The following is a 15,643-nucleotide window of genomic DNA, read 5'->3' on the forward strand; positions in this document are numbered from 1 at the left end:
GGGGGCGTGGGGCTCTTGGCTTGGCTGTAGGAAACGTGGTGTGGCTCTTCCCCGCGAACGCGCGGCGCTCGAGGGGAGCCCTTTCCTTGAGGAGACGCAACCCTCGCCCAGCGGAGTCAGAGGCCGATCCTCGGAGAAAGACTACGCTCGAAAGGACCCAGGGGAGGGCAGGAATGAGGGCACCTACTGCAGGAGGTGGTGGGAGGTTGCTGGAGACCCGTACTGAAAATTCTGGGCGGACGGAAAGCTCGTGCTACAGCCGTGGGAAGATCCGCCCGTGCTTGCGCTAGAGCGAGCGCAAGATTTCCGTACGATCGGTGGGGCAGGGCTGGGGCTGGGGGTGGCAAGGGAATCCCCCGTTTCCTGGCTTTCGAGGGCCTCCCGGACCTGGGGGTTCCGATACCCCCCCTCTCTTCCTTCAGGCAAGCCGCTGGCTCAGGGGCGGCGGGGGACGAAACTTACACGCCCCTCTCGGCCCGCGCACCCCCGAGGGTTTTTTTGGGTTGTGTTTTGGGTTGTTGTTTTTTTTTTCGGTTTCACGTTCCCAACCCTCGAGATATGAATGGGTCCAGACAAAGGGGGCGCTGTAGGCCAGAGTTTGGGGCAGTGGATCCTTCCCCCCAAGGCCCGCGGAGCTGCGCTTCCAGCTATAAAGTTTCGCTGAGGCTGTGCGCAGAGACGCTCGCCCCGGAGCCGCGCTCGGCGCCCTCCGGAATGTGCCCCTTCGGGGCCGCTGGATGGCCCCGAGCCTCGAAGTCGCCCACCCTCAGGGATACCTCCTGCTGGGTGCAGGGGGCCTCCCTCCGCCCACCCCACCAGCCTGGAACTCCAACTGCCTTGTCCCCTTGTTTCCAGCGCGGGCCTATTTCCACTGTGCCCTTTTGTTTGCTTGACCCCTGGCCCCCAAAACTCGCGGCTAATAGAAGCGAAGCTCCATTAGCATTTAGAATGAAAAGCGCAGACTTTCTTAATTCCTCGGGGCATTCACGCATTCGTTCCGGACCTTGTGCATTTCCTATGCAACGTGTAAATTCTGTATGGGGGAGGGGGGGCAGTGGAGTTGGAAAACGGCTATTTTACGCTCGTGCACACTCACTGACTTCTCGAATTCGTCGAAACTCTTCCTCAGGTGCTCTTTCTTTGGCTTTCCTGACTTGGCGAGCTCAGAACCAATTGTGGGGACTAGAGAGATCAGTTTCTGGGCGATGTCAGAATGCACGTATTTTTAGCCTAGGTGTTTGGGTGCCACAAAACGGCGGTGAGCGCAATGGGTGCCTAACGACCTTTCTGTGGTTCCCCCCCAAGGCGGTGTGACGCTTCTTGCCCAGGGACCCCGTTCACCTTAAGAACTGCTTCCTTGCCCTTACAATTCTTTGTAATTAACGTAGCATGCATAGTGACCCCCTACCAAACCACCCTCTCCCAATACGCCCAGCTCAGGCCACGACGACCAGCCTGGTCTCACTTTGAGCTCTCTCCTCTCTCCCGGTGCCTGCAGAGCCTACTGCGGAAGAGCGCAGTCCGGCAAGCCCCGGCCCTGAGCCTGGACCCTCAGCGGACCCAGGCAGCAGCACTGCCACCGCTTCGCCTCGCCGGACGTCCCCGCCTCCTACCCTCTCAGCCTCCGCTGGAGAGATCCACAGCCCCACCATTCAGCGCGCAAGATATCCTCCAGGTAGGTCTGAAGGCATGACCCCCCCTATCCCTCCCAAGTTGGGAGAGGTGGGGGTGGGGGAGCCACACACCCAGAAGGCAGGCTGTTCAACTTGCCCAGGGCCAGGACAGTGACTGCTGGCCACGCATTTCACAGCACAGGTGGCTTCCTTGCACGAAGCTCCTCTGGATACCACACCCTGTTGCTACCTAGTGGAGCAGCCAGATTAAATTAAGCGTTGCATTTCTCAAAAATATTTTTCCTAAGAAAAATGTCATACACCAAAAGACTGGAATCTTTTTATACATTTTAATGTCTCCATTTTTGCTCTCCTTTTATATCCAGTTTATGCATGTAAAAGTTATGGGCTCGCTTTGAGCAATACACAGCATTTATGTTTGTATATAAAACCCAAATCATTTGATGCAGAGGTTGGGATTATTAAAGCGCAGACAGAGGAAAAGAGGAAAAGCATTTGAGCTGAAAACCAAGGAGTAAATTCGAATTGGGCAAAAGAAAGGATTGCAGGTTTGGCTTGTAACACCTCTTTATGCATTTGTTAGAGATACCAGGTGCCTGGATTGTGTAATCACCAAGAGATACCAGGTGCCTGGACTGTGTAATCTATATATGCAGATAAATAGAACTTAGTTCCAAGCAAACTCATATTCTAGCTGGAAACCTCAGAAAGACACAAAGAAGAGCAATGCATGGGGATTGCCAAGGAAAGATGACAGAAGACTAATGGAGAAATCGTAGAAGTGCTGAAGGAAGGAGAATAGATGGAACATCGGGCAGTGTTCTTTCTTTTAAATCATTAGCCTTTCATTTCACCCCAACAACAAGACAGCAGGATAAGTAACCCTTGAACTTCAAACTAGTGAGTGTTTTTAAGGCCCTTCTTGGAAAATAAAGGCTTGAACTGGCCTCTCCTTATCACTGCTTCTTCCAACAGGCCCTCATCACCCTTTTTCAAGTCAAGATTTCATCCCATACACGCATGACTCAATCAGATTTGGAAATGTGGGTAAGAGAAAGATGTCAAAGGAAATGTGAAGTACTCACTTTTTTTTATTAGTCACAACTTCTATACCATAGACTCCAAAAAGAGGTGAAGCATCTGCTTTTCCTCTGGTTCAGAAAAACCAACCACCAGAAACTGCCCATTTTATCATTTCTAGTTAGCCATACAGAAAGGAAATAATTGGATAAAAAAAAAAAATCAGCCACTAGATCCAATAATTCTCAAGGCCTTCTCATCCTTCTCAACCTCTCTGAACAATAATAAGCATCCGGGATACTAGTCCCTTTGGGAGTTCACATAGTCAACTGGAAGAGAAACTGAACCTACTAAGAAACTGCTTTCTTTTGCAGAGGTACTAATTCTTCTGTCATAAGAAAATTTGTAGGCTAACTCACCTAATACAGTAGCTGTAAACTGTTGTCTTAAAACAGCCACTGATATATTTTATTAGTCAGAATTGGGGGGAAAAATATATATATATACTGTACGTGGCAGAGAGCACATTTGGTGGGTGTTTTGTTGCAGCTGCTGATCTTTCTCTTTGCAGATGGCACAAACTCCCCCGAGTCCATTTCCTGGGCCTATGTTCCCACCTCTCCACCTAGCTGGCTGAAGTCATCAACAGGGTCCAGTTTGTGTAGGCTGTGAGCTGTGTTTGGAGAAATGGGGAGGGGGTGGGAGAAAGCCACCACAACGTGTGTGGGTAGGCTCAGTTGGCACTCATAAAATGTTAGAATGTCAGTCTCCCTTGGCCAGTAAGTCCCACGTAGGACACCTTTTTTTTTGTTAACTAACTCGTAGATTTCTAAATCAATGCGTGTGACTTTGGGGACTAGTGGCCTCTTTCCCCAAAAATAAACCAACAGAGCATTCACTGGCTTTCTTTTTGTCCTCCCAACTTGTGGCTGAGACCATCCCCAATTAGTTCATAGGGCTCAAAAACCACTTTGTCAAAACATCACTGGGCTTATTGAAAGAAGGAATCAAATTTCCCAGATCTGGTGGAGAACAAGGACAGGAGAAGGAAGGTGGGCAGAGGTCCCCAGGAGGCCTGGTTTTTGCATTCTATGGCCCCTTTGACAGTCTGTCAGGGATTCTGCTTTCTTCCCCGGGGAAGAAAGTAAAGCACGAAGCTTTAAATCTGTGCTACCAGAAGGAGAGAGGGATGGCCCTTCCTCTCCCATTTCCCAGATTAGAGAGCAGTGAATCCAGTGCTACCTGTCAGCTAGGAGAGAGTGCTGACCTGCTTCTGACGGACCCTCTTCCCTGTCCTGCAGATATGCCCTGCGTGCAAGCCCAATATAGCCCTTCACCTCCAGGTTCCAGTTATGCAGTGCAGACCTACGGCTCGGAATACACCACAGAGATTATGAACCCCGACTATGCCAAGCTGACCATGGACCTTGGCAGCACTGAGATCACGGCCACCGCCACCACGTCCCTGCCCAGCTTCAGTACCTTCATGGAAGGCTACTCGAGCAACTACGAACTCAAGCCCTCCTGCCTGTACCAAATGCAGCCGTCCGGGCCGCGGCCCTTGATCAAGATGGAGGAGGGCCGCGCGCACGACTACCACCATCACCATCATCACCACCATCACCACCACCAGCAGCCGCCGCAGCCGCAGCAGCCGTCCATTCCGCCCCCGTCCGGCCCGGAGGACGAGGTGCTGCCCAGCACCTCCATGTACTTCAAGCAGTCCCCGCCATCCACACCCACCACGCCGGGCTTCCCCCCGCAGGCGGGGGCGCTGTGGGACGACGCGCTGCCCTCGGCGCAGGGTTGCATCGCTCCCGGCCCGCTGCTCGATCCGCCGATGAAGGCCGTTCCCACCGTGGCCGCGCGCTTCCCGCTCTTCCACTTCAAGCCCTCGCCGCCGCACCCGCCCGCGCCCAGCCCGGCGGGCGGCCACCACCTGGGCTACGACCCGACGGCCGCCGCCGCGCTCAGCCTGCCGCTGGGAGCCGCCGCCGCCGCCGCCAGCAGCCAGGCCGCCGCGCTCGAGGGCCACCCGTACGGGCTGCCGCTGGCCAAGAGGGCGGCCGCGCTGGCCTTCCCACCGCTCGGCCTCACGGCCTCCCCCACCGCGTCCAGCCTGCTGGGCGAGAGCCCCAGCCTGCCGTCGCCGCCCAACAGGAGCTCGTCGTCGGGCGAGGGCACGTGCGCCGTGTGTGGGGACAACGCCGCCTGCCAGCACTACGGGGTGCGCACCTGCGAGGGCTGCAAGGGCTTCTTCAAGGTGAGCGCACGCCTCCTCCTGGCGCCCCCTCCCCTCTGCAGCCAGCCTCCTCTGCCACCCGCTCAAGTGAGCGTGCAAGAGGGTCCTTCTTCCCCTTCGAGGAGTGGCATTGTTATCCTGTGCGTTCCTGCAGCCCTTCCTAGCACCTTCACACCCACTCTCTTCGGGGTCTTTAACTTGAGGTCCATTACCGGAGGCCCACCTGGATGGACTCCAGGGGGCTGTGAACCTCCTGACTTGGCTTTACCTTATGAGCATTTTTCTGGAGAGAGCCTGCAGCAGATTCTCAAAAGGATCCCTGGCCTTAAAAAAAAATGCAAAAGCCTCATTGTAGTCCTCCTCTGTCCATGCAGGGTATCTGAGGGGATGGGGTCTGTGTGCCAGGCGCTGGACATTTGTATCTCATTTAATCCTCATATAAGAGCTGGGACTCTAGAATCAGACAGAGGCAAGATTGAATTCGGACCACCCACTAGCTATTTTTATTAAGAGTATCTTGAAAGTAGGTATTAGTTATCCTTGCTTCTCAGATGAGGAAGTGGAGGCTCAGAGAGGTTATTCAAGTTACCCCAAGACACACACTCAGTGAGAAGGAGGCAGGATGCCAACTCACGTTTGCTTGTTCCCAAAGTATACACCCTCTTCGCAGATCTACAACGGCAGAATAGATAGGAGCAACTGGCTGGCTGCAGGTTGGGGCAGCTCCCTCTGTAGAAGAGGGAAGCTGGGGTCTCACCAGTCCACTGCATCCCTGTGCTACCCACAGTGCCAGATGTGGACACTGTTGGTTATCTCATAGACCCAAAGGAGAACTTTACCGTGGGAGGGTCTTCAGCCTCCCGCCATGTCGGACCCCTGAGTAAGCTGAAGCCTAGAAAGAGAAGCCTGGTGCATTCTATAAAGGGTGATTTAGTGGCATGTTTGGCAGGTCCAGCTGGTTTCTTTCAACGCTTGAGGTCAGTCCTCTTTCTACTGTTAGAGGGGGAAGAGGCCTTGTTCTCTTGCCGCTCTCCTTTTGCTATTGACTCCCAGACGTCTTCAGACACTTAATTCTGTGCCACCCTCCCCACTCCCTTGGCCATTATGTCAGGCATCTGCAAACCCACAAATGTTCTCCCACAAAAACCACTCCCTAGACTCCAGTGCTGCGCAGGGTGGAGGGAAACAGGAAGCTTGATGCTGATTGGGTAACTGGTATTTGGGAGGCCAATAGGATATATCTGGGAGTGTGCTAAAATTAGAGTCAGAACACTCAAATAGGAGTCCTTGATCTGTCACCTACCAATCCGTGACGTTGAGCGTGGTATGTCTTTCTAGGCTTCCGTTTTCCAATCAGGTGAATAAAATTCAGAGAAGGGCTATGAGTATTAAATTAGATAAAGCAGTTATGAACACAGTTTATAATCTTTAAAGGGCCATAAAACAGTAGTTCATTATTAAATGAAAACTACAAAGTATTTATTAATATGCACATGTGTGTGGTTTGGTATACCTACCAGCAAGCAACAGTTATTTTTGATCTGGGGTTAGGCATCATGCGATTAATTAAATTCTGCAGATAAATGAGAAAATGCTTGTGGAAAGACTTCGCAATATGTCAGTGCCATTTAGGAAGTATGCAGAAGTATGATGTTTTAAATGTAGAACCCTCAGCTTAGCCATTTTTTTTTTCTGTCTGAACTGCTCAAGCTTTACCAGGGTTCTTTCCAAGTTAACCACATTCCTGTAGCAGATTTCATTTTCACAGTATTTCAGTGGAAATGCTGAAGGGCAATGAAACAGGCAGCCAAAAAGCGTAAAAGAAAGAAAAACAATTAAGAGAAGTACGATTAACCCACAAATATAATCACCTCCGAATAATTGAGAGTTAACCAAAATACAGGAGTGGTAATACATTCCTAGTCTAGAAATGTCAATTAATTGTTCCCCAACAGCGTTCCTTCTCTGCAGCAATGCCTTGAAAACAAATCTATACTTGAAAGGGTGGGGGTAGGATGGGGGAGAACCACCCCACAGATCTGTTAATTAAAGGAACAGGAGCAGGTTTTACCCAGTGGCTTTCTACCATTAAATTGAATTCTTTAAAAATGTGACATGAGGTGCAGTTAATGATGGGAATTCAGTGATTGAACCATAACGATCTCTCCGTGTCCTTAAACTGTGCAGGCACACACAAATGTGAGGAAGGTTTCGGGTTATTGGGAAGATGTATACCTGAAGCAAAATGCCACCAGCACTCAAACTGGCATATAGCCTTGAGGATGATGGCAAGAAACAGAGTTTTAGAAATTACTGCATGTCCAATGAAAGAGAGCTTCATTCAGGAAACATAAGTTTCCTACCCTTACAGACTGTTGAGAATTTAAATGCAGGAAACTCAGAGATATGTTTGTGTTTTGGAATTTTGCATTTTAAACTAAATGGATCTGGCTTTGGTAGATTTTTAAAGTCACAGAGGCAGTTTAGAAACCGTTCCCTAAAATGAAATTAAAAGGTGATACGATGAAAACTAATACATGGGGGTTGAGAATTGCTAAAAGGAAAAGATTAAAAGTAAATCTAGAATTTTGGACCCAAAATAGATCACCAATCCCAAATTATCTAGATTTCTTTCTTTCTTTCTTTCTTTTTCTTTCTTTCTTTCTTTCTTTTCTTTCTTTCTTTCTTTCTTTCCTTTCTTTCTTTCTTTTCTCTTTCTTTCTTCCTTTCATGCAGCCCAGGCTTACCAAATAAATTCCAACTGTCTGCTCTATTTGGAGTTGTATAGATTCAGGTAATTTCTGAATAATTTCACCCTAAGTGGTAAATACACATCCACTTGCACAAATGTTTTTAAAATTTTTTTTTTAAAAATCATTTTTTAAAATCTGGAGCATAAAATATGCTTCATTATTTCTCCATGTGTTATTTTAAAATTATATGTGATTCTGAAGAATAAAACATCATTTTATATCCAAGTCCAAGGTTTATGATGTGTTGTTTACAATATGGCTATTTTGATGTCTATGTCAATAGTCATTTATGAAATAACCTATTAATAGGAATTTTTATTGAAAATTTATGGTTCTCACATTTCCTTCTTTTTTTTACTCTTTTCGTTTGTTTTTTTCAGATGTGATAATGGTTTTTAGTAACCAATTTTAAGATTTTGCTTTCAGAAATCAGAAATAACCAGTTTACCATACATATCCTCTTAAGAGAATATTCTCTTAATACGTATTATCTTAATATCTCGAAGATAAAATAAGTGAGATAGGCAGATCAAGTGACAGTGATTTTTGTTGCATAAAAACATTTTCTATATGTCTTAACTAGTCAAGTCCTGATTTTGCTTTTTATGATTTCATCTCTATTGGGGAACAAAGCCAGTTACTGTGATATTTGACTTACAATAGTGATAGCCAACAAAGTACATCCCAGATAATTTTGATTTTATTTTAATAAGGTCAGCAATAATCAGGGGAGTGGAACAAGTAGAAAATTGTTCCCAAAGGGATATTAGAAGTGGAGATAATCTAATCCTCCAAGGTATGATATGTTGACCTGGTAATTTCAGATATGATTTTATCATTCAGACTTGGGTGTCTCCTGAGACTTGCTTCAGAACAATCCGAGATGATTTTCCTTGTCAGCAGCTAACACTAATAAAATTGTTTTTCCTGCAGGCTAGCGTGTTAGGAAATTAAATTTATCTAATTATACGAATTGCACTGTCGCTTTTCACATTGTAATTAAAATACATCTTGTCAGGTCCTGCCTCTTTCCAGAAACTATTCGTTGACTATCTCTGTATTGTGTTTTCTCAGAGAACGGTTCAGAAAAATGCAAAATATGTTTGCCTGGCAAATAAAAACTGCCCTGTAGACAAGAGACGTCGAAACCGATGTCAATACTGTCGATTTCAGAAGTGTCTCAGTGTTGGCATGGTCAAAGAAGGTATGGGTACAATGCTTTTTATTCAGCTTGCTTATACGTATTCTCAGATATCACTGAAAAAAATGTTAATATTGATATTGGGAGGGTGAATTTTCCTAGTTTCCCTTTCTTTCCAACATTTTACTTTTATGGTATGTATTACCATTTAAAAATAGCTGAGGACTACTTAATTCCAATTTCTCAAAATCAATAGAGAGCTTGTGTACATACATCTCTGTTCTATTTAAGAAGGAGACTTTTAGGGCTAATTCATTACCAGATGTAAGTATGGGTGACTTTTGTGCTGCTTGTTTCAACTCTCATTAAATCATTATGTGGATATAATTCCAAACGTATTGCCACTTTGAAATGGTTGGTCTTGTTAATGATTGCTCAACTGTAATGTGTTTTGATTCCTTTTTGTGATTTATGGCTCTTCATGGATATCTTTGAAGACATTTTTTCTCTCTTTCTCTTGGCATCAGTTGTCCGTACAGATAGTCTGAAAGGGAGGAGAGGTCGGCTGCCTTCCAAACCAAAGAGCCCATTACAGCAGGAACCTTCTCAGCCCTCCCCACCTTCTCCTCCGATCTGTATGATGAATGCCCTTGTCCGAGCTTTAACAGACTCAACACCCAGAGATCTCGATTACTCCAGAGTAAGTTTTATGATGTGCTACTTTTCGAATGAATGATCAGGTCTCTGTTCGTGATACTAGTAACATGAGTTGATTGAATGACTTTGCGCCTGGCACTGGACTAAACAGTTTTCATACCTTTCCTATATTTCTCACTTCATCTAGCAATTCTGGTGCATCCATTGCACCAAATCATTTTTGCCTTATTGGATCTCTAAATGCCTTAACAAATGACCCTGACAGTGCTGCACCTGTCATACCATTGTTGCAGGATTCCTGGTAGTTGTGCCAATGAGAATCTGCACAGGTGAATTACAATGTGTAGATTTCTTTTGTGGTTTAAAGGAAGTGACTAGTGCTTTTTTAATATTGTGATCAAACCATCTGGGTGAGCCTCAAGTCATCCTTCAGCAGTTTACCCAATTGCATTGGCACTGATTGACCTGCTGCTTATTCAGAGGGATGAGACCACTGATGGAGAGGAGTGAGCTCTGGTCTTGACATTGGGAGGTGTCAGGGGGACCCGGATGGAACGCTGCTTCTGCTACTTCCTGCCAGTGTCACCTGGCTCCCGCACTTGGCTTTCTCATCCCTACTGTGGAGATGATTATAATATTTAACCCCAGAGGGATGTTTGGAACATCAGCCACACAGGAGTGATGGTTTTGAAAACCATAAATGAGTACCAGTATTGTTACTTAAGTCAACCAAAGCATATCAATATTTGTATCTCTTAAGAGGTGTGGTAAAATATCATCAGTTTGAACTCTGAAAATTCCCAGAAATCTGGATAACACAGAGGAGAACCATGAGAAGGGTTTTTCGGAGCAAATGTACAAATATTACTGGAGGGCAGTTTTGAAAAAGACTTAGAAAAGCAAACTTCTAGGAAGGGGTCTCACCAGAGAGGGAAAGAAAGGAAAAAGACCACAATTATTGAGTTATTTCTGCATGCTATACATTGCAGTCTGTTGTCTCATTTCACCATCTAAACAACCGTGAACTGTGAGGATAGTTACCCCCTCTCTAATACAGGAAAACTTAGAAACACAGTTTGCACACAGATGAGAGAGAAAGGCCAGTCCTGGGATCTTCAGTTGGTGGATCTGGCTTGGCAGCTACTACCAGACTGCCCTCCCCAGGTCTAATCAGTATTTCAGACTTCTGATGGAGGAGTTGGCCAAGAGTGTGTGTGTGTGAGTCTGCTATGTGCCTTCCTTCTGGGTTGCAATGTTGATGGAAATGAAGCGGTGATTTGTATACCCGCTGCGATCCTCCTTCCCTCATCCTCACTCTCATTATAGGCTGTGAAGCTTCCTCTCCACACCTAATCACCAGACTTCGAATGAGAAGCATGGTAGACCCTTAGCACCAAAGGTTGAGGACTCTTATTCTGATTACAAGTAGCATCTCTTAACTAAAGTCAAGTCTCAAATAATAGTCTAACAGAATAATGCAGGGGTTAAGGGCTTAGGCTGTGGAACCATGCAGGCCTAGATGAAAATCCCAACACTGTCATGTAGTAGATGGGTGACCTTGAGCAACCGATTAAACCTTGGAATGCCTCAGTTTCTTCATCTGTGTTATGGAGTAAAAACAATAATATCTACTTCCTGGGGTGGTTTGTGAAGAAGAGTCAATAAGATGATATTTGTCAAAGCTTTAGCACAGTGCCCTGTGCATATATCTCCCTGACCGACCTTTCTTACTTTACTGTTTGTTGAATGAATGAAAGCTACACATGTCACGGTCCATGTAGCCATACCATTAAGGTGAGTGTTATCATCCATTTCACAGATGAGGAAATGAAACCTGGGAAAGGTTAAAGGAGTGACATGCCCAAAGTCACATAGCTGATATTTATCAGAGAGAGAATTAGAAGCCAAGTGTGTTGGACCCCAAAGTCTGTGTTCCTAAATACCATGCTTCACAGTGTCTCTGGTTTCAATGAGAGTGGGTGCTAGAAATAACGACGTCTCCTCCCTGAAGCAACTTTGGGCCTCCCCTTATGCAATTTGTCTGAATTAATGAAGCTGCACCACACTGCGTACGCCAAGCCTGTAGAACAGTCTGACGTTGTTCCAGGGCATTGGAAATCGCTACTGATGGTCAGTCCATAGAACTTAGGCCCCCAGAGTGATTATTTGGCCCCAAATTATCCAATTATTGGTCTACGTGGCCTAATTAGTCATTCAGTGGCAAACCCTCCCCAGCACTTTGAATTGTCCCAGCTGGGAACTGTCTCTACACTGAAAAATCAATCCAGTGTGTTTGCTTGACTCTGCACTATTCAATGTATTAGACTAGAGTCATCATCTTCATCAACAAACATTTATCCAATTTAATTGTTAGCTTTGTCCAAAATAGCAGGCTGACCATGCCAGAGTCTGGGTCACATTGATACTACCTTTGGGGGCCTTGCTCAATTTTGTAAAGCATGTTTATTTTAATTGCATTGTTTTGGAATCAGGTTGAACCTCATAACTTGGATTCTCCTGCTTTTAGATAGCTTTACAAAATTATCAAAACTTGGACCAAAATCAATTAAATTAAAAGACTTTTTAAAAATACAGTGAGTTTTCATCAAAAACTTGGATGAAGGCATAGAAGGCATGCTGATCACATTTGCAGATGACAGAAATCTGGGAGGGATCGCTAATATGATGGATGTCAGTATCAACATTCAGAGTGATTTCGACAGGTTGGAACAGGATGGGCTGAAGCCATCACGAAGAAAGTTAACAAAAATAAATGTGAAGCTCAGCATTTAGAATTTCAAAACATGGGAGAGCCTTGGCCCATCAGTAGTTCACATTAAGAAGATCTTGGGACTTCATTCCATATACTCTCAGTATGAACCAACAAAATATATGTGTGGTGGAAGGAAGGGATGCTGAATTACCTTAGGTTGCAGTAATAGAAATATAGAACCAGAACCAAGTGGGGGTGGTCCCATAGGCTCTGTCCTATGAGACCACACTCCAAGGGTTAAGTCCATTCCCAAACTGGAGTTTAAGAGGGATGTGGAGACACACCATTTCTGGAAATTTGTAAGGGATGATTGGAGGAAATGAAAATATCTAGACAGGAAGAGGGAAGGTTTGGCAGGATTAGGTTACTTTTTTACCCTGTGGAAAGAGGACTGTTGCTCCCAAGGGCAGATCTAGAGGAAGAAGAAGGGGGTCCCCTTCCAGCTCATTCTGAAGATAAGGATGAGCTCTCTTAGCTGCAAGAGCTGCTGTGGAAGCATGAGTTCATCAACACACGAAATAACTAAGGAGAACACATAACAGGATTTCTCACAAGCAGAGAAGTTATTTTGAATATTGAATTCCCTCCAACTCTTAAGATTTTACGATTCTGAGGTTTACCTCATTATTCCTAAATGCAAGTAATCTTATATTTATATGACTTTAGATATATATGTGTATGTGTGTGTGTATGTGAATATGTTAAGTAACTAGTTATTTAACAAGATTGAACTTGCTTTGTTCTCTAAAAAACATTACCATAAAATGAATGAAGCAAAATGAATTTATTGAGTGCCTACTTTGAGCTAGGCACCATCACATATGTTCTTACATAATTTCATTTAAGCCACAGCTTTATGTGCTATAAGTTATGGTTTCCATCATTTATTTAGAAAGGTCATTCATTGAAACTCAGTTTTCATAATCCCTTCTCCTTCTATACATTTGCATAGAACGGGAGGTGACTTTGAGATCATCTAATCCAACCGCCATATTTTCAGAGGAGTAAACAGAGGCTTCCAGGGCTTAAGGGTCTTGCCTAAGGTCAGGGGCAGAGTTAGTGCTAGATCTGAATCTCATCACTCAAGATATTGAGTTCCTATTTCACCATACTGCCACGTCTCTGTAACGCAAATCTACTAGTTGTTTTTTTTTTTAATAGAAGCTTTATTAGGTTTTTAAAATTATAATAATAGTAATATATACCCACTGGTTTTTTTAAAAGGCAAACCATTTAGAAGAGGACAAAGTGAAAAATGAAAGTCTCCTCTTCCTTTATTCCTGACTAATCCCACTCTTCAGTGGTAGCAAATGTGAACATTCTAGTGTGTGTCCATAATTTATTACATTTTAAATAAGAATTTGCCCTGTAGGGTTTGAGTCAGACAGTTGATTTGACCAAGACAATTTGTTGATGATGCCAGTTTTCCTCATGAATCGGGCAAATCGAGAAATGAGACAATGTTTGCCAGATAGGTACGTTCTAACCTTGGTCCGGCATGTGTGCCTCTAAGGTCGTGAGTGAGTGGTTTTCCTCGTTTGTGGGAAAGCGAGGTGGAGGAGTTGCGTTCCAAGTCACAGAGGGAATGCATGCATGTGTTGGAGGCCAGAAAGAAAGGCTCCTCGCTCTGGGAAGTGTTCCTGGCTCTGGGATCTTCACTTCTCCTTTGGGCCAAACTTCTCTCCTTCAAAAGTGAGCTCAGATCATTGTATATCAGTGCAGTCAAAACATGTCACGTTTGATTTGTTGCTCCTCGAAATGTAGCTATTCTCTGCCCCACAGTTGCTTTTAATTTAGCAATACAAGTATATATAGATACCGGGCCTGGCTTCAGAGCCTACATAATTACTAATGAGAAAATATACTTAACGTCCTCATTAGTTGGTCATTTCAAGTATTTTTTCAGGAAACTGGGATGCTTCTTGGTAATTGGTGTCACTTAGGGTAGTAACAGAGTCCAAATAGAAGAGATGCTGCTCGGATAAAACCAGGCACCAGCAAATGTCATTTAAATATGTTAACGAGATAGCCTGAGAAACAAGGTGGCGAACACATGTTAGACTACAAAGTAAATAGTATAAAGACTCTGCAAAGAGAATGGATGCATGAAGCTACTCAGAAGACCCTCTCAAATTGCCACAATGCACTAGACGATTTCAGGCCAGCTCCTGTGCACAGCGGGCCTCAGCTCCCTTGTCTGAATGGTGAGGAGATTGGACTAAATGCACTTCCATGATCTCTCCCAGCCCTGTCATTCTCTGTCCCTCTGCCCATTACCCCTGCTATAATTCCACTGTGGGTGGTGTGGTGCCCAGGAAGACCCAGGGTGTTTGCTTAAAAATTCAGAGTCCTGGGCCACACCCAGACCTACTGAATCAGAACTGGGAGGGGGGAGGAGGCAGACAGGAATCTGCATTTTAACAAGTGCCTTGGGTGACTTGTTGCCGTACTAAGGTTTGAGAACCACCAATACAGTTTAATAAAAACAATCCAATTTTACCTCAAATCTCCGGTTTCCCAGATTTTTCTTGGGACTGAGAAGGAATGAGGATAGACATATATATTTTCAGAAAGTAACCAAGTCGTTTAACAAATACTTATCGAATGGCTACTGGGTGTCAGGCAGTGTTCCATAGCAGTGGCCACACTGTTGAAGAGTGGACACAGTGGACGCTGCCCTCCTGCGTGCAGCGGACAGGGCATGAAGGAGAGAGAAAGTGAGCAAAGGTATAACTGTTGTGACGTCATTAGTGGGAGGAGAAGTCGGTTGTTTTGTTTGTTTGTTTTGTTTTTTAGCAGGGGAGGTGGTTAGAAAAGAAAAATGGCTGGGGGGAGGGGGAGAACATATTTGTTGCCTTTTTTTTTTTTAAGTGTCACTTTTTAAAGTGTAAGAACCTAGGAATATATCTACATAGTCTGGCTCATATAATGATCACATCTAAAATGTATAAAGAAATAGAAAGACCCAGGGAAAAGTAACATTCTCAGGGGAGATAAAAGTTTCTTAGGACATTTTACATATTCAGCCTGGACTGGCAATGAGATAGAGGAAATACCAGATTCCATTCTGCTCTGAAAACATCACACTGCGAATGTCCCAGGGCTGGCATTCACGGAGGGTCTCACTTAATTCCCATTCGAACAACTTATTTTAGGCCCTTTAGGGTTGTTGATGAAGTCGACCTGCACGGCCATAGTGTTGCTATATGCAAAATGGAGACTTGTTTAAGTAACTTCTGTTGATATTTTCAGCTCTAGATTCTCATTCTAGGTTATTCAGAGAAACTTCCATCGGACATTACCTGTAGCCTCTTCTAAATGGTAGTAAATGTAATACTGTGCCTTTGACTAGAGGTAAAGCCATATTTTGGATGGATGGATTATTCACATAGGCTGGAATAAAAAGCCTAAACAGTAAAAAAG

The 15,643-nt window shown here is 44.9% G+C and overlaps 1 protein-coding gene across 3 annotated transcripts in view; it reads left to right on the top strand.

Annotated features, from left to right (window-relative positions):
• Positions 1-15,643, top strand: part of NR4A3 (nuclear receptor subfamily 4 group A member 3) — a 38,683-nt gene that overhangs the window by 2,174 nt on the left and 20,866 nt on the right. For 2 of the 3 annotated variants that reach the window (XM_081803269.1, XM_081803271.1), the window contains exons 2-5: positions 1,499-1,675; positions 3,956-4,917; positions 8,724-8,853; positions 9,318-9,490. In XM_081803269.1, coding sequence (XP_081659395.1) covers positions 3,958-4,917; positions 8,724-8,853; positions 9,318-9,490 — 1,263 coding nt within the window. In that variant the 5' untranslated portion in view covers positions 1,499-1,675; positions 3,956-3,957. Of the gene's footprint in view, positions 1-1,498; positions 1,676-2,609; positions 2,682-3,955; positions 4,918-8,723; positions 8,854-9,317; positions 9,491-15,643 lie in introns of those variants that run through there. The other variant, XM_081803272.1, reaches the window with a different exon arrangement.

Source organism: Leptonychotes weddellii, chromosome 14, assembly GCF_054177405.1.
Source record: "Leptonychotes weddellii isolate Sample4059 chromosome 14, ASM5417740v2, whole genome shotgun sequence".
Taxonomy (NCBI): domain Eukaryota; kingdom Metazoa; phylum Chordata; class Mammalia; order Carnivora; family Phocidae; genus Leptonychotes; species Leptonychotes weddellii.